At 42.3% G+C, this 22,930-nt stretch overlaps 1 protein-coding gene across 1 annotated transcript; it reads left to right on the forward strand.

Annotated features, from left to right (window-relative positions):
* The first annotated feature begins 4,222 nt into the window (after positions 1 to 4,222).
* LOC121559420 (sialic acid-binding Ig-like lectin 5) lies at positions 4,223 to 8,908 on the forward strand. The gene is made up of 9 exons (XM_041872644.2): positions 4,223 to 4,274; positions 4,790 to 4,949; positions 5,121 to 5,504; positions 5,763 to 6,080; positions 6,329 to 6,586; positions 6,708 to 6,992; positions 7,175 to 7,301; positions 7,517 to 7,598; positions 7,752 to 8,908. Exons 2-9 carry the CDS (start codon positions 4,889 to 4,891, stop codon positions 8,133 to 8,135), a joined length of 1,899 nt encoding a protein of 632 aa, XP_041728578.1. The 5' UTR covers positions 4,223 to 4,274; positions 4,790 to 4,888; the 3' UTR covers positions 8,136 to 8,908.
* The last annotated feature ends 14,022 nt before the right edge of the window (positions 8,909 to 22,930 follow it).

Genomic DNA, 22,930 nt, shown 5'->3' on the forward strand with positions numbered 1-22,930 from the left:
AGGCAACAAAGGAGTGGCTCAAGAAGAAGCACATTAAGGTCCTGGAGTGGCCTAGCCAGTCTCCAGACCTTAATCCCATAGAAAATCTGTGGAGGGAGCTGAAGGTTCGAGTTGCCAAACATCAGCCTCGAAACCTTAATGACTTGGAGAAGATCTGCAAAGAGGAGTGGGACAAAATCCCTCCTGAGAGTGCAAACCTGGTGGCCAACTACCAGAAACGTCTGACCTCTGTGATTGCCAACAAGGGTATTGGCACCAAGTACTAATTCATGTTTTGCAGAGGGGTCAAATACTTGTTTCTCTCATTAAAATGCAAATCAATTTATAAACATTTTTCTGGTTTTGTTTGTTGTTATTCTGTCTCTCACTGTTCAAATAAACCTACCATTAAAAGTATAGACTGATCATGTCTTTGTCAGTGGGCAAACGTACAAAAGCATCAGGGGATCAAATACTTTTTTCCTTCACTGTGTGTGAGTAACAGAGGACAATGACACGCCATGTCCTTACCTTCAGGCTCTGATCAGACCCTACACCCAAACAAGGGCACTACATTCATCCACCTCTGGCCTGCTAGCCCCCCTACCTCTACTGAAGCACAGTTCCCGCTCAGCCCAGTCAAAGCTATTTGCTGCTCTGGCACCCCAATGGTGGAACAAGCTCCCCCACGATGCCAGGACAGCGGAGTCATTGACCACCTTCCGGAGACACTTGAAACCCTACCTCTTTAAGGAATACCTGGAATAGTATAACAGTAATCATTCTAATCCCCCCCCCATTAGAAAAAAATAGGGGGAAAAAGGGTTATTGTCCCACTGGCTATCCTAAGTTGAATGCACGTCGCTCTTGATAAGAGCGTCTGCTAAATGACTTAAATGTAAATGTAAATGTGTTATTGATGTCACGGGTGAGTGACAGAGGGTCGGTGTGCCAAGATAGGTTGCGGCCACTGGTGCTAATCTAGGAGGGGTACGTGATGGAATGGCCTGGCTAGGGTGCCACACGATACCATGTATGGGGATCCTATTGTAGTAGATGAGTGACACTCAATAATGGTTGGCAACTGTGGGATAGAAGTAGCTCAGAGAGCATTATATAAACTGAGAGATTTTCTATGGAAGTCATTCGAATGACAAGGGGGCTACGCCTGTACCGCTTGTCATTGAATCCAGTACTGTAACCATTAAATAACAATGAATCAACTCTCCATCTAAGTGTTCCATATTCTCTTACATCCTGAAGTACTCGATACCAGAGAAACTCGTCATAACAGGCAGTCAAGCATCGATCATTCCCGCTGCAGCACTCCACCAATCAGGCCTTTATGGTAGAGTGGCCAGACGGAAGCCACTCCTCAGTAAAAGGCACATGACAGCCCGCTTGGAGTTTGCCAAAAGACACCTAAAGACTCTCAGACCATGAGAAACAAGATTCTCTGGTCTGATGAAACCAAGATTGAAGTCTTTGGCCTGAATGCCAAGCGTCACTTCTAGAGGAAACCTGGCACCATGCCTTTGGTGAAACATGGTGGTGGCAGCATCATGCTGTGGGGATGTTTTTCAGCGGCAGGGACTGGGAGACTAGTCAGGATCAAGGGAAAGATGAACGGAGCAAAGTACAGAGAGATCCTTGATGAAAACCTGCTCCAGCGTGCTCAGGACCTCAGACTGGGGTAAAGGTTCATCTTCCAACAGGACAACGACCCTAAGTACACAGCCAAGACAATGCAGGAGTGGCTTCGGGACAAGTCTCTGAATGTCCTTGAGGGGCAATCCAGAGCCCGGACTTGAACCCGATCGAACATCTCTGGAGAAACCTGAAAATAGCTGTGCAGCGATGCTCCCCATCCAACCTGACAGAGCTAGAGAGGATCTGCAGAGAAGAATTTGAGAAACTCCCCAAATACAGTTGTGTCAAGTTTGTAGCGTCATACCGAAGAAGACTTGAGGCTGTAATCGCTGCCAAAGGTTCTTAAACAAAGTACTGTTTATAGGGTCTGAATACTTATGCAAATGTAATATTTCAGTTTTTTATTTGTAATACATTTGCAAACATTTCTAAAAACCTGTTTTTGCTTTGTCATTATGGGGTATTGTGTGTAGATTGATGAGGGGAAAAAACTATTTGATCAATTGTAGAATAAGGCTGTAACGTAAATTTTTTTTGGAAAAAGTCAAGTGGTCAGAATACTTTCCGAATGCACTGTAAGTGAATGATTGTGGAAGAAAAAAAATCTAATTGTTGCTGATTTTGAATAAGTTATCAAATCATCACAAAGTGCACTATTGATTCAAAAGTATGTGGAAACCCTTTCAAACTAGTGGATTCAGCTATTTTAGCCACACCTGTTGCTGGCAGGTGTATAGAATTGAGCACACAGCCATGCAATCTCCATAGACAAACATTGGCAGCAGAATGTTGGCTGGAATGGTGTAAAGCTCGCCGCCATTGGACTCTGGAGCAGTGGAAACACGTTCTTTGGAGTGATGAATCACGCTTCACCATCTGGCAGTCCGACGTAAAAATCTGGGTTTGGCAGGTGCCAGGAGAACGCTACCTGCCCCAATGCATAGTGCCAACTGTAAAGTTTGGTGGAGGAGGAATAATGGTCTGGGGCTATTTTCATGGTTCGGGCTAGGCCCAATAGTTCCATTGACGGGAGATCTTAATGCTACAGCATACAATTACATTCTAGACGATTCTGTGCTTCTAACTTTGTGGCAACAGTTTGGGGAAGACCCTCTCCTGTTTCAGCATGACAATGCCCCCGTGCACAAAGCGAGGTCCGTACAGAAATGGTTTGTCGAGATCGGTGTGGAAGAACTTGACTGGCCTGCACAGAGCCCTGACCTGATCCCCATCGAACACCTTTGGGATGAATTGGAACGCCGGCTGCGAGCCAGGCCTAATCGCCCAACATCAGTGCCCGACCTCACTAAGGGTCTTGTGGCTATATGGAAGCAAGTCCCAAGTCAATCTGTGGTCCGACTCATCCCAAACCATCTAAAATGGGTTGAGGTTGGGTGATTGTGGAGGCCAGGTCATCTGATGCAGCACTCCATCACTCTCCTTCTTGGTCAAATAGCCCTTACACAGCCTGGAGGTGGGTTGGGTCATTGTCCTGTTGAAAAACAAATGATAGTCCCACTAAGCCCAAACCAGATGGGATGGCATATTGCTGCAGACTGCTGTGGTACCCATGCTGGTTTAGTGTGCCTTGAATTCTAAATAAATCACTGACAGTGTCGCCAGTAAAGCACCCCCACACCATAACACCTCCTCCTCCATGCTTTACGGTGGGAACTACACATGCAGAGATCATCCGTTCACCCACACCGCGTCTCAAAGACACGTCGGTTGGAACCAAAAATCTCAAATTTGGACTCCAGACCAAAGGACAAATTTCCACCGGCCTAATGTCCATTGCTCGTGTTTCTTGGCCCAAGCAGGTCTCTTCATCTTATTGGTGTCCTTTAGTAGTGGTTTCTTTGCAGCAATTCGACCATGAAGGCCTGATTCACACAGTCCCCTCTAAACAGTTGATGTTGAGATGTGTATAGACTGCTCGGGTATTCAAACCAGTAACCTGTAGGCTACCTGTCGCTCACAATAAGCGCATTCAGCACGCTTGTGAGTTACTTTAGAATATGGCAGCAAATGTGTTTTTAACTCCCACAGGCAGTTCCCTTTTTGCAGCAGATCTTACATATTAGGGAAATGACTTCATTTATCAGACCACAGAGGGCTTCAAAAACAGTGAGAATATTGCCAGTTTACCTCTATCCAATGCAAGGCATTTGCCATATTATTCACATGTACATGTTACAAACAGTCAATCTTGAAATATGTACACATTGTCTTTTAGAAATCGTTCTTATAGTGAAATAAAACTGCATCTAAATATAAAATGCATGGGGATTGCAGTGTGTGTTGGGATTGCAGTGTGTGGCACAGTTGGTAGAGCATGGTGCTTGCAACGCCAGGGTTGTGGGTATGATTCCCACGGGGGACAAGTACAGCAAAAAGTACAAAAATGAATTGACTCACTATTGTAAGTCGCTCTGGATAAGAGCGTCTGCTAAATGACTAAAATGTAAATGTTAACCAATGTGGTTTGATAGGTTGGTTGATTATGGTCTATATTCAGTGTGGCTGGGCGTTATACAGTATAGAGGGACTTCCTGGATTGCAGCACCAAGTTAGAGGGAGAAGTAAGAGACTGGGGGCATGAAGTGACAGTTCACACAGGGCTCCTGATCAACAGGAGGAGAGAGGTAATGTGCTGATTCAGTCTAATTTTCTGCATGGATCGAAAGACAAGCTATTGAACCATTATATATTTTTGTCTTGTTACACTGAATGACTTTTAAAACTTGATTATGACTATGTAATGTAATGGTAATGTTATATTATGCATTTAGGGCATTACAACACATTGCTTCATAAGGCTTCATATAGCCTAGGCATAAAATATTTATGAGCAGTTATTAGCGCCTATGTTGTGCATTATAGTGTATTATAAGGAGTCACTCATAAGGAGTTATGCATGTGCTTGTAATGCATTATGAAGAAGGCATTCATATGAAATGTGACCATAAATGTTTCTTTGACATACTCTCTAGGCATTACAGCAAAATATTTGAATAAAAGTGCTAAGAAGGTTGTTATGAATTACATTGTAGCACTCATAAAGTTGTAATGAAGCATCATTATCAGATGTGTATTGCTACATGTTGTTATTATCACAACACCATTTCATATTCTATTTCACACTTGTCTTGTGCTCCAGATCAGTAGACACAGACAGAGATAGTGACCATACAGAAAGTGGAGAAAGAGGAGAGAGACCCTAGTGCTGTGGTTGATTAATCGAGGCAGTAGAGGCAGGATGTGGGTCCTCATCTGGGCAGCTCTACTTCTCTCTCTGACAGAGAGAACCACATGCAACAGTAAGGTCCCTTTTATCACTACTATTGTTACTATAATAATCATTAGTAGATGTGGTAGTGGTATGGCAAAAATCTCAATAGATACTATATCATAAAAATGTTACGAACAAGTGAAGTAGTATCCAAGTGCTTTCTGCATTACTCATAACTGTATTAATTTCCCTCCATCAGAACAGCCACCACCACCACCACCAATAGCATCACCCTGGACCATCACCTTCAGTCCAGCAGAGATAACAGCAGAGAAGGGACTATGTGCTGTTATTTCATGTACCTTCAGTCATGCAGAGAACTTCAATCCTACTGCAGCAATATGGTTTAAATGCCCTGAAAATGGCAAATGTGATCAGGATGAAAACATAATTATCCACTCTGAAACTCCCTCTAAAGCTCAGGAGGGTTACAGAAAGAGAGTGTCTCTACTGGAGACTGATATGACAAAGAAGAACTGTAGTGTAATCATCAACAACATCAGAAAGAATGACTCTGGAGAGTATCAGTTCAGACTGCTAAGTGCATTTACATACTCCAAGAAAGTGAAAATCACAGTGAGAGGTATTTCATGACTATTATTATCAGTTACAGTGACAGACTATTACTGTAGTTCATTGTATACAGTACACACTTGCCAAGTTCCCTCTCAAGTCTCCCTTATTATAAAGTCCTCTCATAAGAGGACAAGATGTCATTACTGGGAAGACTCCTATTCAGACTTAGCACATCAATGCTGCTCTCCTAAGGCTGATTATGTGTCACTGCTGTTTAGTACACATATGTAAAACTCACTTCTGTGTTTGTATTTCCTGTCTCCAGCTCTGACCCAGAAGCCCTCAGTGTTGACTCCTCCTCTGACAGAGGGAGAACCAGCTACTCTGACCTGCACCGCCCCGGGGATCTGCTCTGGAACTCCTCCTAACATCACATGGACATGTAGAGGGACAGGAGACAACATCACTGAGCTCAGAGACAATACCACCATACAGAAGAGAGAGGACCTGACCAGCGTCACAACATCCCACTTCTCAACTTTGACCTTTACACCCTCAGCTGAGCACCACAACATGATGGTTACCTGTCAAGTAACTCAGAAAAAACTTCAAATTGAAGAGACAGTAACTTTGAATGTAACATGTGAGTAACATGTCACCTACATTTTACATTAAACACCTTATTCCAGAAAATCTTTTAAACCTAGGAATAACCTTGATAATAAGCAAATTATACAATATTCAGGCTATACGCAGTTATGTCATGGCTTTGACCTTTTCCCTTGCTTTTTAATCATGATCCATTGTAATTAGTCCCTCAACTGATATAGTTTGAATTTAGTGTATGTGTAACAATACATGTGTAAAATTAGAAACTCTATGCACTCAAAGATGTGAAAGACCCCCAAATAACTGGAAATAAAACAGTGAAGGAGGATGGTACCCTGGGTCTGACCTGCAGTGTTGACAGTTACCCACCATCTGACATCACTTGGAGTAAGAACAGGACAAGTGCCCCACTTCAGAATTACACTGAAAATGCCACTCTCACCATCTCCAATGTGACAAGAGAACATGCTGGGGAGTATGTGTGTACAGCGCAACACCTCAACAGGACTATGACAGCTTCCACTGTTGTCACTGTGATGTGTAAGTACAAACTTGATTGAAATATACAAACTAATTTTATATTTTAAGATCTGGAATTACTCTGGCATGTTTTTAACATCAATCTATCACTGATACCTCTCTCTTCACTGTCTTTTTCCAGACCATCCTGTGATTCTTCCTGGCTCTGGGTGTGTGGATCAGGCAGAGGTCATGACCTGTGTGTGTGTCAGTCAGGGGGTTCCCTTACCCCTCATAGAGTGGCCACTGTTGGTGCTCAACACAGAGAACACTATGTCAGTGTTGGGTTCCTCAGTGAACAGCACTATCAGCCTGCCTGTTAGAAACCACAACAACACCACTGTGGAGTGTGTCAGCGGAAATGTGGTGGGTGTAGTGAGAGCGAAGTTGCAGGTCACCCAAAATAAGAGCCAAGAAAATCAAAGAGGTAAATATATAAATCAAGTTACTTGGTTAGAGAGCCACAGCTTCCCAATCCCACCCAATGTATGCAATATTGAAGATGTTCTATACATGTAGAATTAGAGTCTGAAAATTACAATTTTTTCTTCCAGAGGATATGAAGTAATGTGACCCAATTCTAATGCAGAGTTGTTGTTGTCTTTTTAGAGAAGGGACGGGACAGTATTATAGCTATTCTGTCGGACCAAAAACTGATTATTGCGTTTGTGATTGGTGCAGCCCTCTCAGCCACCATCTGTTGTATCTTCATGTGTTTGACAGGGAAATGTAAAAGGTACATGCATTGTATTACTGAAGTACATTTAGTGTTAACTGAGTGTTGTTTTTAAAATCAATTGCAGATTGTCTTTAGAAATTCATATTTACTACCAAGAGAATCAGATATATTGTCAAAAGTGCCAATGCCTTATACCATATTGTAATGGACGTGCTTACTAACCCCTCCAAAGTACAGTTATTGAGAAATTTCATTTATTATATTTTCCTTAGACAAAAAGAGAGGATCCCAAAGGACTCAGACTCCAAAAGCCCTTTCATGAACCTGGAGATGGTGGCATGTGAAGACCAACAGGTGCAGTACCAGTTTCTTTCTTTATTCAGCTTTACCAACATTCAGTTAGCATTGACATGCCAATAGGAGTTGATAAGACAGCATAAACAGATCTGGGACCACCAAGCTAACAAAATACTTCTAACACAGTGCTTTCTGTAATATACTCCATAGACAGATGCAGGACAAGCTGTGGGGGGCGAACAGACACCTCTGCAGGGGGTGCTGAGGGAGGGAGCTGAAAATGGAGGGCCCCTGACCAGTGGAGCCACGGGAAAATCTGCCACAAGGGAAGAACCCAAAGAAGTGGACTACGCCAGTATTGACTACTCCCTGCTGAAGAAGAAGACTCCTGAGGAGGCACAGAAGAAGACCACCACCACAGAGTCAGAGTATGCCGAAATCAAACGAGAGAAGAAGAAAGATGGGGAAGAAGATGAAGGAGAGGGGAGTGGTGTGATGGAGGAGGAGGAGAAAGAGAACAGTAAGCCAGCAGCAGAGACAGATGAGGATACAGCGCTTTACTCCAACGTCAAGGCTATTATGGGTGGTGAGTGACACAGCAATTTTCGCTAAAAAAAGTGGGGGATAGCATACAGTGTTATACAGCCATGGGTTCTTATATAATTTTCTGAATCCAGATTGAAAGTTTTAAGATGATACTGGGACTTTTGTTCAACTGAAACTATGGTAGTTAATAGTTTTGGTGTTGTTTCCTCATGTGCTGAATCCAGTTGGAATGTTTTCTGATAATACAGAGACTTTGTTTAATAACTGAAACTACTGTAGTTAAAAGTTTTGGTAAATGCTTTATTTTACAGCCCTGTGTCAGATGGTACTGTACGTGCCTGGTGGTTGTACAATTTTAGTTTAGTAATGATTCTGTTTTGTCACCATGAGGAAGGACTGACAAATATGTGGTTTGGAGAAGTAGAGAGGTCAAACCATTTCTTGTTTTTTTTACTCCTCTTTCCTTTCATTTTTGCATTTCGAATTGACAAGTGGGGTTGGAATATTAGGTAGTATGTGTGGTTGTAACCAATATATTTCTGTACATAGAATACTGATTTACTGCAGAAAATGGTGTCAAAATGTTATACAGAATTCTCATTTTGGGCTAGCCAGAGAGCTCAAATGAAATGAATCAAGAAAAAAAATGCATTACGCTTTTAAAAGTTGTGTGCTATAGACGGGTTGGTTGTCTAGCAACAAAACAGATGTGTGCACAGCTATGGGGCAAAACAGACAGGTTGGCTTACATTGTTGACCAAATGTAAACTATATTTTGTCTCCAATGTTTATTGAAAATAAAAATACATTTGCACAATGAGCATTTGTTGTCTCTCAAATACATTATTACAGTTGTTGGTTAGCTAGCTAATGATTATTTGACATATTAGCATAGACACGACATCAGTCAAAATAAGACATGGTATCAAGAACAAGATAAAACTAGCTGAAACGAGCCACCTACGATTCCCCACATGGCAGCTTTGTGTCATTGTTGTTACTGTAGCTATCTGGCCATCCAGATTCACGATAACACACAGCCTTCTGCCCCATTGAAGTGTGTGTATCGTTTTCATGACATTGTCAGCTAACCCATCTATGAGAATATTTTTCTATTTATAAGTGTGCATTATTTCAACATTGTTTTATATTGAAGCACTACCTCACTTTTAATGGTTTTGTGTATTTTCATTGGTTTGTTCTCTGAAATCTGTTCAAAGCATGTATGAATGGTGTCTTTTTTTTAGCTATTTCCAACCTACCATCTCCACAAATTTCATTCAACAGTAATTATAGGCTACTGATGGTATAAATCAGGGATGGGCAACTTTGATGGGGGTGGGGGCCACAAAAAATCTGAACTCATCATGGGAGGCAGCAGTGGCTCGCGGGTCTGCCTACCCACATCCATACTCACACATGTAGCCAGAGCCGGTCCTAGCCTTTTGAGGGCTCTAAGCTAAATGTTGTTTCCCCCACCTTGCGAGCACAACATTTTAGGGCCCCCATAAACTGCAGATAATTATTTTATAAATTTTTTAGTTAATTTCCTGCAATTCTACACAATTTGCTTTGGGACTTAGAGAAATGTTGCAGTTTTAAAGCAAGTTTGCTGCAAATTTACACATTTTGCCATGGGGTTCAGAGAAGATTTTGCAATTTTATAACTGATTTAATGCAATTTTACTAATTTTGCCATAGGGCGGAGAGAATAATGAGCAGGGCCCTGGTCTTGGTGAGAATCCTCACACCCACGCTGGTGTCCACCATACAAGGCCACCAGGGGCACATGGATGGCTGACATCCCGTCAAAGAGCGAGGCGACCGCCCACACCCTACGGAAAACCGTAGGCAGGGCCACCCCCTTGGCCTTCCGCGCCTCCAGGCTGGCCTCCCTCCTCTCTTCCAGGCTTTTCTCCGTGTCCATCTCGAAGGCCAGCAAGGCTGCGGGGTCAAAGGGCAAGGCTGTGGGGACGGGTGGCAGGTCACACAGGCAGAAGTCTGGGTGTTTGGGGTGGGGTAGATGGCCAGATCCTCTGGAGGGGTGGGGGAGAGGGGGAGGGCGGCCCCTTCATCCTCAGGGCCCACACCACGGAGGGCGTTAAGGAAGGCAGCCTTGGCTGTGAGAAAGGGGAGGATGGACATTAGCATACGACAGCACATAGGAACAGACACACACCTTAATAGTGGAGGATCACATTTCTTTGGCACGTAATTGATCAATTAAATTGGCATATCAGTTAATGTCATTGACTGGCTGTTAGTTCCACACGGCTTAATACCGAGGTATTTATCAGTCTCTGATTAGAAGTCAAGGGCAAAATCTGACATTCACAGCCCATGTGGACCGGTAAACGTGGACCTTTCTGCTTAATCATTTGGGGATAAAACAAAATTCATAAAATTAAACAGAATAACAATGTATACTACATAATTGGTCAAATTAAAGTATTGTGTAAACAAACACACAAGCTTAGATCCAACTAACTGTTTTACCTAGTCAGTTGCACAACTGAATGCATTCAACCAAAATGTGTCTTCCGCATTTAACCCAACCCTTCTGAATCAGAAATGTGCAGGGGGCTGTCTTAATCAACGTCTATGCCATCAGCGTTCAGTTGTTGGGGGTTAACGGCAGATTTTTCCACCTTGCCGGCTCAGGTTTCAAAATAGCAACCTTTTGGTTATTGGCCCAACGCTCTTAACCGCTAGTCTACCTGCCTTAACTTACACCTAGATGAAAAGCCCTAAGGGCAGACCTTAATAGGGAAAGCAATCCCTATTCCCAATTATCAATAGCAGATATATCCAGTGGCAACGCGTCATTCAGAGCAGAACCCCACCTGTTTTTAGCCCCACCTTTTTAGCTTAAAAACGTTTAAAAGGTTTTGGGTTGTCTGTTTTGCATGTTATTTTGGCATTAATACGTGTCACGTATCGGTTTGTAAAAAAACTAAAATAATCATTGAGTTAATAAAGCTGCATACAAACTTGGTCTCTTTTTTGCTTTCTTGAGTAAGGCAGCTCCAAAATGCAGGTGTTTCAGCCTAGCTCAATGCTTTCTATGGTGATGGGGCAGCCAGTGGAAAATATGGAGCATAGGGGTTGGTTATGTTCTCTAGTTGCGCCGTGATTGGCTCAGTGTTCTGTCACTCTGACTGGGAAAATACGTTTTGAACGGTCATCCAACTCGGAATTGTAAGTCGGGAACTCGGGCTTCTTTCTAGAGCTCCAACCTGAAGATCACTGACATCATCATGATTCAACATTGTTTTTTTTCCAAGTTCCCAGTTGTCATGAAAGCACCACAAATCCAGAGAATGCCAGACTTTGATGACAGAATTTGCCCACAAAGGACCGCTGCGCCACCTTCCTGTTCAAGTGTGCACAGCACAACAAGCTGAGTCCAAAAATGTATTGTATGCTGCTGCATAAATTATGTAATATACCAGGGAGATATACTGTAGCTAAGAAAGTAATACTAAGTGTATGTTGTGTAGTAAGCTGTTAGTGGCCCATGTGCTTCACCCTAATAATTTAGTCCCTTTACCCCTCTTAATTTTGCCTACTGTTCTGACTTGAAAGTGCACATGTAGCCTATAGCCTGTTTTAGATAAATGTAATCATTGAATATTGTAAGAGCTTTCATTGTCTTCTTATACAGTGGGGAAAAAAAGTATTTAGTCAGCCACCAATTGTGCAAGTTCTCCCACTTAAAAAGATGAGAGAGGCCTGTAATTTTCATCATAGGTACACGTCAACTATGACAGACAAATTGATACATTTTTTTCTCCAGAAAATCACATTGTAGGATTTTTAATGAATTTATTTGCAAATTACGGTGGAAAATAAGTATTTGGTCACCTACAAACAAGCAAGATTTCTGGCTCTCACAGACCTGTAACTTCTTCTTTAAGAGGCTCCTCTGTCCTCCACTCGTTACCTGTATTAATGGCACCTGTTTGAACTTGTTATCAGTATAAAAGACACCTGTCCACAACCTCAAACAGTCACATTCCAAACTCCATTACGGAGACCAAGACCAAAGACCTGTCAAAGGACACCAGAAACAAAATTGTAGACCTGCACCAGGCTGGGAAGACTGAATCTGCAATTGGTACATTTACATTTTAGCAGACGCTCTTATCCAGAGCGACTTACAGTTAGTGAGTGCATACATTATTTTTATAATTTTTTTTATACTGGCCCCCCGTGGGAATCAAACCCACAACCCTGGCGTTGCAAACGCCATGCTCTACCAACTGAGCTAAATCCCTGCCGGCCATTCCCTCCCCTACCCTGGGCCAATTGTGCGCCGTCCCATGGGTCTCCCGGTCACGGCCGGCTACGACAGAGCCTGGATTCGAACCAGGATCTCTAGTGGCACAGCTAGCACTGTGATGCAGTGCCTTAGACCACTGCGCCACTCGGGAGACAAGGTAAGCGGCTTGGTTTGAAGAAATCAACTGTGGGAGCAATTATTAGGAAATGGAAGACATACAAGACCACTGCTAATCTCCCTCGATCTGGGGCTCCACGCAAGATCTCACCCCGTGGGGTCAAAATGATCACAAGAACGGTGAGCAAAAATCCCAGAACCACATGGGGGGACCTAGTGAATGACCTGCAGAGAGCTGGGACCAAAGTAACAAAGCCTACCATCAGTAACACACTACGCCGCCAGGGACTCAAATCCTGCAGTGCCAGACGTGTCCCCCTGCTTAAGCCAGTACATGTCCAGGCCCGTCTGAAGTTTGCTAGAGTGCATTTGGATGATCCAGAAGAGGATTGGGAGAATGTCATATGGTCAGATGAAACCAAAATATAACTTTTTGGTAAAAACTCAACTCGTCGTGTTTGGAGGACAAAGAATGCTGAGTTGCATCCAAAGAACACCATACCTACTGTGAAGCATGGGGGTGGAAACATCATGCTTTGGGGCTGTTTTTCTGCAAAGGGACCAGGACGACTGATCAGTGTAAAGGAAAGAATGAATGGGGCCATGTATCGTGAGATTTTGAGTGAAAACCTCCTTCCATCAGCAAGGGCATTGAAGATGAAACGTGGCTGGGTCTTTCAGCATGACAATGATCCCAAACACACCGCCCGGGCAACGAAGGAGTGGCTTCGTAAGAAGCATTTCAAGGTCCTGGAGTGGCCTAGCCAGTCTCCAGATCTCAACCCCATAGAAAATCTTTGGAGGGAGTTGAAAGTCTGTGTTGTCCAGCGACAGCCCTAAAACATCACTGCTCTAGAGGAGATCTGCATGGAGGAATGGGCCAAAATACCAGCAACAGTGTGTGAAAACCTTGTGAAGACTTACAGAAAACGTTTGACCTGTGTCATTGCCAACAAAGGGTATATAACAAAGTATTGAGAAACTTTTGTTATTGACCAAATACTTATTTTCCACCATAATTTGCAAATAAATTCATTAAGAATCCTACAATGTGATTTTCTGGATTTTTTTTCTCATTTTGTCTGTCATAGTTGACGTGTACCTATGATGAAAATTACAGGCCTCTCTCATCTTTTTAAATGGGAGAACTTGCACAATTGGTGGCTGACTAAATAATTTTTTCCCCCACTGTATGCCCCCTTTATTTATCTTACGGTTCTGACTTGGTGTACAGGGAGAATACTATTAGAATGGCCCATGTTCTGTCACTGTACATTTCAAAAGTGCTGAACAAATAGTTATATTGACTACATCCGTCCTAACTCGATCATGAATGTCTTAATCAAAATTACGGATTGCCTCTTATCCGCTCATCATCCCCATATGCCGTAGTTTGTAAATCTCAATTGTCAGTAGAAACCACATTTGTTTAAGCAAGTCAGCCATATCAGCTATGTAAATGAGGCTGAATGAACTGTTTCGCTGCCAGACAAGGCTCCGCTGATAGCCAAGTGTAGCAGTGGGAAGGTGTTGGGACTGCTGTTGGGACTCTGCTGTTTGGACAGCTGTATGTAGGCCCTAACAGTTTGTGGGCACCGTTAGAGTGCAATTCATGTATTGTTTAGTGTTGTGTTGTGTAGTGGCATGCATTAAAAAATCAACATGCTAAAATCGCCACTGGATATATCCTCAATACAAGCGAAGTGTGCTGACTGTCTACTAGATCTATTTACAGGCTCTGTACTGTGAGTGGAACATTCTAATCATGTAGTCTCACCCTTAATCCAGTATGAGCACATACTCACACACATGACAGAGTACATGATGTTCATACTGACAGTTTGTTTGAGTGGAAACAATGGCAAAGGGACAAGTTTTCATCTTAATTTTCTTCTAGTCCAAACCTAAGGAATCATATATGTATTTATAGTGAGTTTGTCCAGTAGGTCTTTGAGAATTCCTTGATTGTGACAGGTTAGTTTCTCTTCTTCAACCTGTGACACTCAACAAAGGAAATACATTTTATTTTCACAGTACTAAAACAAAGAAGTAGGGTATAACTCTGTATTAGAATGTCTGTTTCACTTCTATGATAATGCCTTAATTTACTCTAACAATACTTAGTCTGATGTGAGTTTTCAACCAGGGCCTCATGCCTGGATATCCATGAACGTAGCAGTAGTATATAGCCTCGTTATTGTTATTTTATTGTGTTTATTTGCTAAATATTTTCTTAAGTCTTTCTTGAACTGCATTGTTGGTTAAGGGCTTGTAACTAAGCATTTCACGGTAAGGTCCTGTTGTATTTGGCGCATGTGACAAATACAATTTGATTTGATTTGATTTGATGATACTCAGCAGATTCCTACAGTACCAAAGAAATATCCACCATCACACAATCAGATTTTCTGTGTGAAAGGCAGTTGGATTGTCTCCATTTTCTGCTACTGTAACCCAAATCACACACCCTCTGTTGGATTTGTGTTCAGAGGAAACCATATACATCAGGGGTATTCAACTCTTACCCTACGAGGTTCGGACTACTGTTGGTTTTCTGTTCTGCCTGATTTATTGCACCCACTGGTGTCCCAAAGTAGAGGAACTGGCTTTGAGGTCCAGATTTGAATTTGAGGGCGATGCATGTTCCAATGTCAACATAGAATACATGGTAAATGAACTGAAATAGTTGTATAAAAGTTGTTTTTTTGTTTGTTTTTTATTTTTGTGTAAATTGTGCTTAACATTAATATCATCGGGATAAATACTGTTGGAAAAACAAATCTGGAGACGGTAGGTTGAAAATAATTTAATAAATACACCATTTACACATTATTTGAACAGATTTTAGAGAACATACAAATTAAAATACACTAAACCTTCCAAAGTGAGGTAGTGTGTCAATAACAAAACAGTACAGATTCATACATAAATAGCAAAATATTCTCATAGCACACACAACTTTTAAAAGCATAATTAGATGTATTTATTGCATATTGCAGCATTATTCTGCACTATATGAGTATTCTATGTTCAGAAGTATAATGATTACAATGACACGTCCTACCCCTACCCCATACCCCCAACACTTTGTCTGAAAGTGGAGGTGTCAAATACATTTATAGAATTAAATCATTTAAAAAATATTTTCCTGCAATTTTATGCTGTTTCTTCACAGGGGGAATCAATATTTATGAACAGAGCACAAACATTTTTCTTAGGTTCTTATTAATTATATTGAACTAGAGTACTTGAATGAAGAAATTATATATTTTTTTAACACAAGGGCAGAGAAAAATGTGCACATTTATCTAAATGCCAACATTGCGCAACAATGCCTAATTTATCATAACCATTACAGATAACACATCCTAATTGCTATATTGCTCCATATACACTGAGTGCACAAAACATTAAGAACACCTGCTTTTTTCATGACATAGGCTGACCAGGTGAATCCAGGTGAAAGCTATGATCCCTTATTGATGTCACTTGTTAAATCCACTTCAATCAGTGTAGCTGAAGGGGATGAGACAGGTTAAAGAAGGATTTTGAAGCCTTGAGACAATTAATGGTGTATGTGTGCCATTCAGAGGGTAAATGGGCAAGACAAAATATTTAAGGGCCTTTGAACGAGGTATTGTACTATGTGCAAGGTGCACCGGTTTGTGTCAAGAACTGCAACGCTGCTGGGTTTTTCACGCTCAACAGTTTCCCTTGTGTATCAAGAATGGTCCACCACCCAAAGGACATCCAGCCAACTTGAGTCAACATGGGCCAACATCTCTGTGGAACGCTTTCGACACCTTGTGCAGTCCATGCCCCGACGAATTGAGGCTGTTCTGAGGGCAAAAGGGGGGTTGCATCTCAATATTAGGAAGGTGTCCTTTAATGTTTTGTATACTCAGTGTGTTTTAAGTCACACAAAAAAGTGCCATTTAAGATTGATTTATTGAAACCGTAATATCAACTGGTTATATTATATCCTGGAGCACAATCTTCAAAATGTAAGTAACCTCAGCAGTGGCACTTGCTTGTAAACTCAGTATTAAAAGAAATGTCCTCTCACTGTCAACTGTGTTTATTTTCAGCAAACTTAAATATTTGTATGAACATAACAAGATTCAACAACTGAGATGTAAACTGAACAAGTATAACAGACATGTGACTAACAGAAATTGAATAATGTGTTCCTGAATAAAGAGGGGGTCAAAATCTAAAGTAACGGTCAGAATCTGGTGTGGCCACCAGCTGCATTAAGTACTGCAGTGCATCTCCTCCTCATGGACTACACCAGATTTGCCAGTTCTTGCTGTGAGATGTTACCCCACTCTTCCACCAAGGCATCTGCAAGTTCCCTGACATTTCTAGGGGGGAATGGCCCTAGCCGTCACCCTCCGATCCAACAGGTCCCAGACGTGCTCAATGGGATTGAGATCCGGGCTCTTTGCTGGCCATGGCAGAACACTGACATTCCTGTCTTGCAGGAAATCACGCACAGAACGAGCAGTATGGCTGGTGGCATTGTCATGCTGGAGGGTCATGTCAGGATGAGCCTGCAGGAAGGGTACCACATGAGGGAGGAGGATATCTTCCCTGTAATGCACAGCGTTGAGATTGCCTGCAATGACAACCAGCTCAGTCCGATGATGCTGTAACACACCGCCCCAGACCATGACGGACCCTCCACCTCCAAATCGATCCCGCTCCAGAGTACAGGTCTCGGTGTAATGCTCATTCCTTTGACGATAAACGCGAATCCGACCATCACCCCTGGTGAGACAAAACCGCGACTCGTCAGTGAAGAGCACTTTTTGCCAGTCCTGTCTGGTCCAGCGACGGTGGGTTTGTGCCCATAGGCGACGTTGTTGCCGGTGATGTCTGGTGAGGACCTGCCTTACAACAGGCCTACAAGCCCTCAGTCCAGCCTCTCTCACCCTATTGCGGACAGTCTGAGCACTGATGGAGGGATTGTGCGTTCCTGGTGTAACTTGGGCAGTTGTTGTTGCCATCCTGTACCTGTCCCACAGGTGTGATGTTCGGATGTACCGATCCTGTGCAGGTGTTGTTACACGTGGTCTGCCACTGCAAGGATGATCAGCTGTCCGTCCTGTCTCCCTGTAGCGTTGTCTTAGGCATCTCACAGTACGGACATTGCAATTTATCGCCCTGGCTACATCTGCAGTCCTCATGCCTCCTTGCAGCATGCCTAAGGCACGTTCACGCAGATGGGCATCTTTCTTTTGGTGTTTTTCAGAGTCAGTAGAAAGGCCTCTTTAGTGTCCTAAGTTTTCATAACTGTGACCTTAATTGCCTACCATCTGTAAGCTGTTAGTGTCTTAACGACCGTTCCACAGGTGCATGTTCATTAATTGTTTATGGTTCATTGAACAAGCATGGGAAACAGTGTTTAAACCCTTTGCAATGAAGATCTGTGAAGTTATTTGGATTTGTACTAATTATCTTTGAAAGACAGGGTCCTGAAAAAGGGACGTTTCTTTTTTTGCTGAGTTTAGAAGCCTATGGCTGTGCAATGGTACAGTGGGGAAAAAAAGTATTTAGTCAGCCACCAATTGTGCAAGTTCTCCCACTTAAAAAGATGAGAGAGGCCTGTCATTTTCATCATAGGTACACGTCAACTATGACAGACAAATTGAGATTTTTTTTCTCCAGAAAATCACATTGTAGGATTTTTTATGAATTTATTTGCAAATTATGGTGGAAAATAAGTATTTGGTCACCTACAAACAAGCAAGATTTCTGGCTCTCACAGACCTGTAACTTCTTCTTTAAGAGGCTCCTCTGTCCTCCACTCGTTACCTGTATTAATGGCACCTGTTTGAACTTGTTATCAGTATAAAAGACACCTGTCCACAACCTCAAACAGTCACACTCCAAACTCCACTATGGTCAAGACCAAAGAGCTGTCAAAGGACACCAGAAACAAAATTGTAGACCTGCACCAGGCTGGGAAGACTGAATCTGCAATAGGTAAGCAGCTTGATTTGAAGAAATCAACTGTGGGAGCAATTATTAGGAAATGGAAGACATACAAGACCACTGATAATCTCCCTCGATCTGGGGCTCCACGCAAGATCTCACCCCGTGGGGTCAAAATGATCACAAGAACGGTGAGCAAAAATCCCAGAACCACACGGGGGGACCTAGTGAATGACCTGCAGAGAGCTGGGACCAAAGTAACAAAGCCTACCATCAGTAACACACTACTCCGCCAGGGACTCAAATCCTGCATTGCCAGACGTGTCCCCCTGCTTAAGCCAGTACATGTCCAGGCCCGTGTGAAGTTTGCTAGAGTGCATTTGGATGATCCAGAAGAGGATTGGGAGAATGTCATATGGTCAGATGAAACCAAAATATAACTTTTTGGTAAAAACTCAACTCATCGTGTTTGGAGGACAAAGAATGCTGAGTTGCATCCAAAGAACACCATACCTATTGTGAAGCATGGGGGTGGAAACTTCATGCTTTGGGGCTGTTTTTCTGCAAAGGGACCAGGACGACTGATCCGTGTAAAGGAAAGAATGAATGGGGCCATGTATCGTGAGATTTTGAGTGAAAACCTCCTTCCATCAGCAAGGGCATTGAAGATGAAACGTGGCTGGGTCTTTCAGCATGACAATGATCCCAAACACACCTCCCGGGCAACGAAGGAGTGGCTTCGTAAGAAGCATTTCAAGGTCCTGGAGTGGCCTAGCCAGTCTCCAGATCTCAACCCCATAGAAAATCTTTGGAGGGGAGTTGAAAGTCTGTGTTGCCCAGCGACAGCCCCAAAACATCACTGCTCTAGAGGAGATCTGCATGGAGGAATGGGCCAAAATACCAGCAACAGTGTGTGAAAACCTTGTGAAGACTTACAGAAAACGTTTGACCTGTGTCATTGCCAACAAAGGGTATATAACAAAGTATTGAGAAACTTTTGTTATTGACCAAATACTTATTTTCCACCATAATTTGCAAATAAATTCATAAAAAATCCTACAATGTGATTTTCTGGAGAAAAAAAAAATCATTTTGTCTGTCATAGTTGACGTGTACCTATGATGGAAATTACAGGCCTCTCTCATCTTTTTAAGTGGGAGAACTTGCACAATTGGTGGCTGACTAAATACTTTTTTTCCCCACTGTATGTAGCCTTGTTCTGTTGATTTAGCAGACAAGGCACTCTTATTTCCCAAGCCCTTATCACAGTCAAGACACACCTATTTTATAGTAAAAAAACATGATGTACTATAACAGAATAAAATATAACCAAATATTTTCTGAAAATGAAAAAGGTTGGCAGTGGGAAGTGATGCTCATCTCCAGTCTGGAACAGTTCTTCTCAAAGAGTGATCATTTGAAACAGGGCTCAATATAGCGAGTTGAAAGACTATCTTTTCAGCGTTACAAACCAAAATCTATCTTCTTTTCAATAAATAGATGATTGATTTAGAGCATTCTGCCTGTTCTTTGGAATTTTCTAAATGGACAATTCCACATCGATCACTGTATGGTGATGAATTACGGCCACAACATCTGTTTGGTACGTAGGCTTAATGATTCTGATGAAAATATGCTCTTTGTCTTTATTAAACTAATGTTTTTGCATGTTATCAGTGTGGAACATGTCTATGTTTAGGGGGGTTATATCCTAACCAACTCTAATCTAGCAGTTTGCAAAGTAGCCTAAACGGAAAATAGACAAGACACAATTATTCCAAAACTGCAACCCATTGTTGGAACACATATTTCCCTACTTCAATCAACCAGTCCATTTAGAATTTGTGATAAAACTGTCGTCGTTTTGCAAGGAATTTAGCTTAGATACGTTTTATAGGCATTTATTTCTGTAGGCCTAATGTGAGCTTGTGCAAGCACTCAGGACGCGTGTGTAGAGGGAGCGGTCAGAACGCATTTGAGTGAGTGACACAGAGCGAAAAGGGAATTAAGGGAGAAGAACTGTGTTATTGGCTTGGTTAATGTTTTGTTGTGCCCCGCAAATGCACATGTAGGCCTATGAACACGAGAGTCAAAGCAAATTAACTTTGCCTTCAAGACAAACATTTTTTTTATTTTCAAAGCACATTCCACCAGATAGTTGTACAACAAAATAGACAAGCAATTTTCTTTGCACGTGCCTTTCCATTTTAAACACCAGTGGAGCAACTAGTGCTTTCTAAAAGCCAACTTATGCTTGATCTGAAAATGTGGTCGGAGGCTTCATATGGAGGGTGTGACGCAATTGTGGAACCCGGAGGCATGCAGAGGCCAAATCGAGCTCCATACCGCATTGCTGTGTGCCTCCCAAACAATGCAGAGGGTGCCATATAGCTCCGCATTGACATGATTGATTGATGGTAGTTGGGGATGGGAGGTCCTTTATAAACACAAACTCACTTCCTTGACAACAGCTCTGCACTGCTCAAAGAAGAGCAAGAAGGATGAATGCCCTGACTTCTGCAGAGGCTGTATCACTGTAAATGCTGCACAGCCTATGCAGACAACAGATTGACCATGAAGCGCCTTTAAAAGCCTATTTTAGCTTGATCTGGAAATATGGCGCCATATGGATGGTGTGAAGCAATTGCGGAGCCTCCGGAGGCATGCAGAGGCCAAAGTGAGCTCCATACCTCATCGCCATGCACCGCCACAATTGTGTAACAAAGCCGGAGGTCTCCATATACCTCTGCATTGACATGATTGGTGGACGGGAGGTCCAGTATAAACACAAACTCACTTCCTTGACAACTTCCTTCACAACAGCTCTACAAGAAGTATACAGTAAATGCCCTGACTTCTGCAGAGGCCATATCGCAATAGATGCCAGATTGACCATGCAAAGCCTTTAAATGCACTGAACCAAAACAGTGGCTGCCCTGAGCAACGTAGCAAACGCAGCAGCTGCAAATGCACCCCTACTTTTTTTTAAAACCAGAAAGTATCATGATCCATTGGGAATTTTGTTATTTTCAATTATTAGTAATGTTGAGTACACCCCCTCCCCCGTCGTCTCAAGATGAATGGTTTTGCCCACTTGAAAGTTTTGCAAGTTTTGCTTCCCCCCTGCAATACCACCCCCCCAGTAGAAATGCAAAACTAAAGGAACAGAGGAGAAAAACAGGAAATGGTTTGACATCTCTACCCCATGGTGACAAAACAGAAACATTCCAAAAGTAAAATTACACTTCCTTAAAAAACATTACAAAAACATTACCAAAACTTGCTTCTTTGTACAACTAGCAAATATTTGTATTGAAAATGTACAACCACCAGGCACATACAGTACCATCTGACACAGAGCTGTAAAATAAAGCATTTACCAAAACCATTCAAAGCAGCATTGTAGCTCGGATTGAATCCTGGCCTGATTCTGATACTGCAGTTGCAATTATTGGCAGGTTACAGTGGCTTGCGAAAGTATTCACCCCCATTGGTATTTTTCCTATTTTGGTGCCTTACAACCTGGAATTAAAATGGATTTTGGGGGGGTTTGTATCATTTGATTTACACAACATGCCTACCACTTTGAAGATGCAAAATAAAAAAAATTGTGAAACAAACAAGACATAAGACAAAAAAACATGGATGGTGTTCTCGGGGTGATGAGAGGTGTTGGGTTTGTGCCAGACATAGCGTTTTCCTTGATGGCCAAAAAGCTCAATTTTAGTCTCAACTGACCAGAGTACCTTCTTCCATATGTTTGGGGAGTGTCCCACATGCCTTTTGGCGAACACCAAACGTGTTTGCTTATTTTTTTCTTTAAACAATGGCTTTTTTCTGGCCACTCTTCCGTAAAGCCCAGCTCTGTGGAGTGTACGGCTTAAAGTGGTCCTATGGACAGATACTCCAATCTCCGCTGTGGAGCTTTGCTGCTCTTCAGGGTTATCTTTGGTCTCTTTGTTGCCTCTCTGATTAATGCCCTCCTTGCCTGGTCCGTGAGTTTTGGTGGGCGGCCCTCTCTTGGCAGGTTTGTTGTGGTGCCATATTCTTTAAATTTTTTAATAATGGATTTAATGGTGCTCCGTGGGATGTTCAAAGTTTCTGATATTTTTTTTATAACCCAACCCTGATCTGTACTTCTCCACAACTTTGTCCCTGACCTGTTTGGAGAACTCCTTGGTCTTCATGGTGCCGCTTGCTTGGTGGTGCACCTTGCTTAGTGGTGTTGCAGACTCTGGGTTCTTTCAGAACAGGTGTATATACACTGAGATCATGTGACAGATCATGTGACACTTAGATTGCACACAGGTGGACTTTATTTAACTAATTATGTGACTTCTGAAGGTAATTGGTTGCACCAGATCTTATTTAGGGGCTTCATAGCAAAGGGGGTGAATACATATGCACACACCACTTTTCCGTTATTAATTTTTTATAATTTTTTGAAACAAGTTATTTTTTTCATTTCACTTCACCAATTTTGACTATTTTGTGTATGTCCATTACA

This window comes from Coregonus clupeaformis, unplaced genomic scaffold, assembly GCF_020615455.1.
Source record: "Coregonus clupeaformis isolate EN_2021a unplaced genomic scaffold, ASM2061545v1 scaf0493, whole genome shotgun sequence".
NCBI lineage: Eukaryota > Metazoa > Chordata > Actinopteri > Salmoniformes > Salmonidae > Coregonus > Coregonus clupeaformis.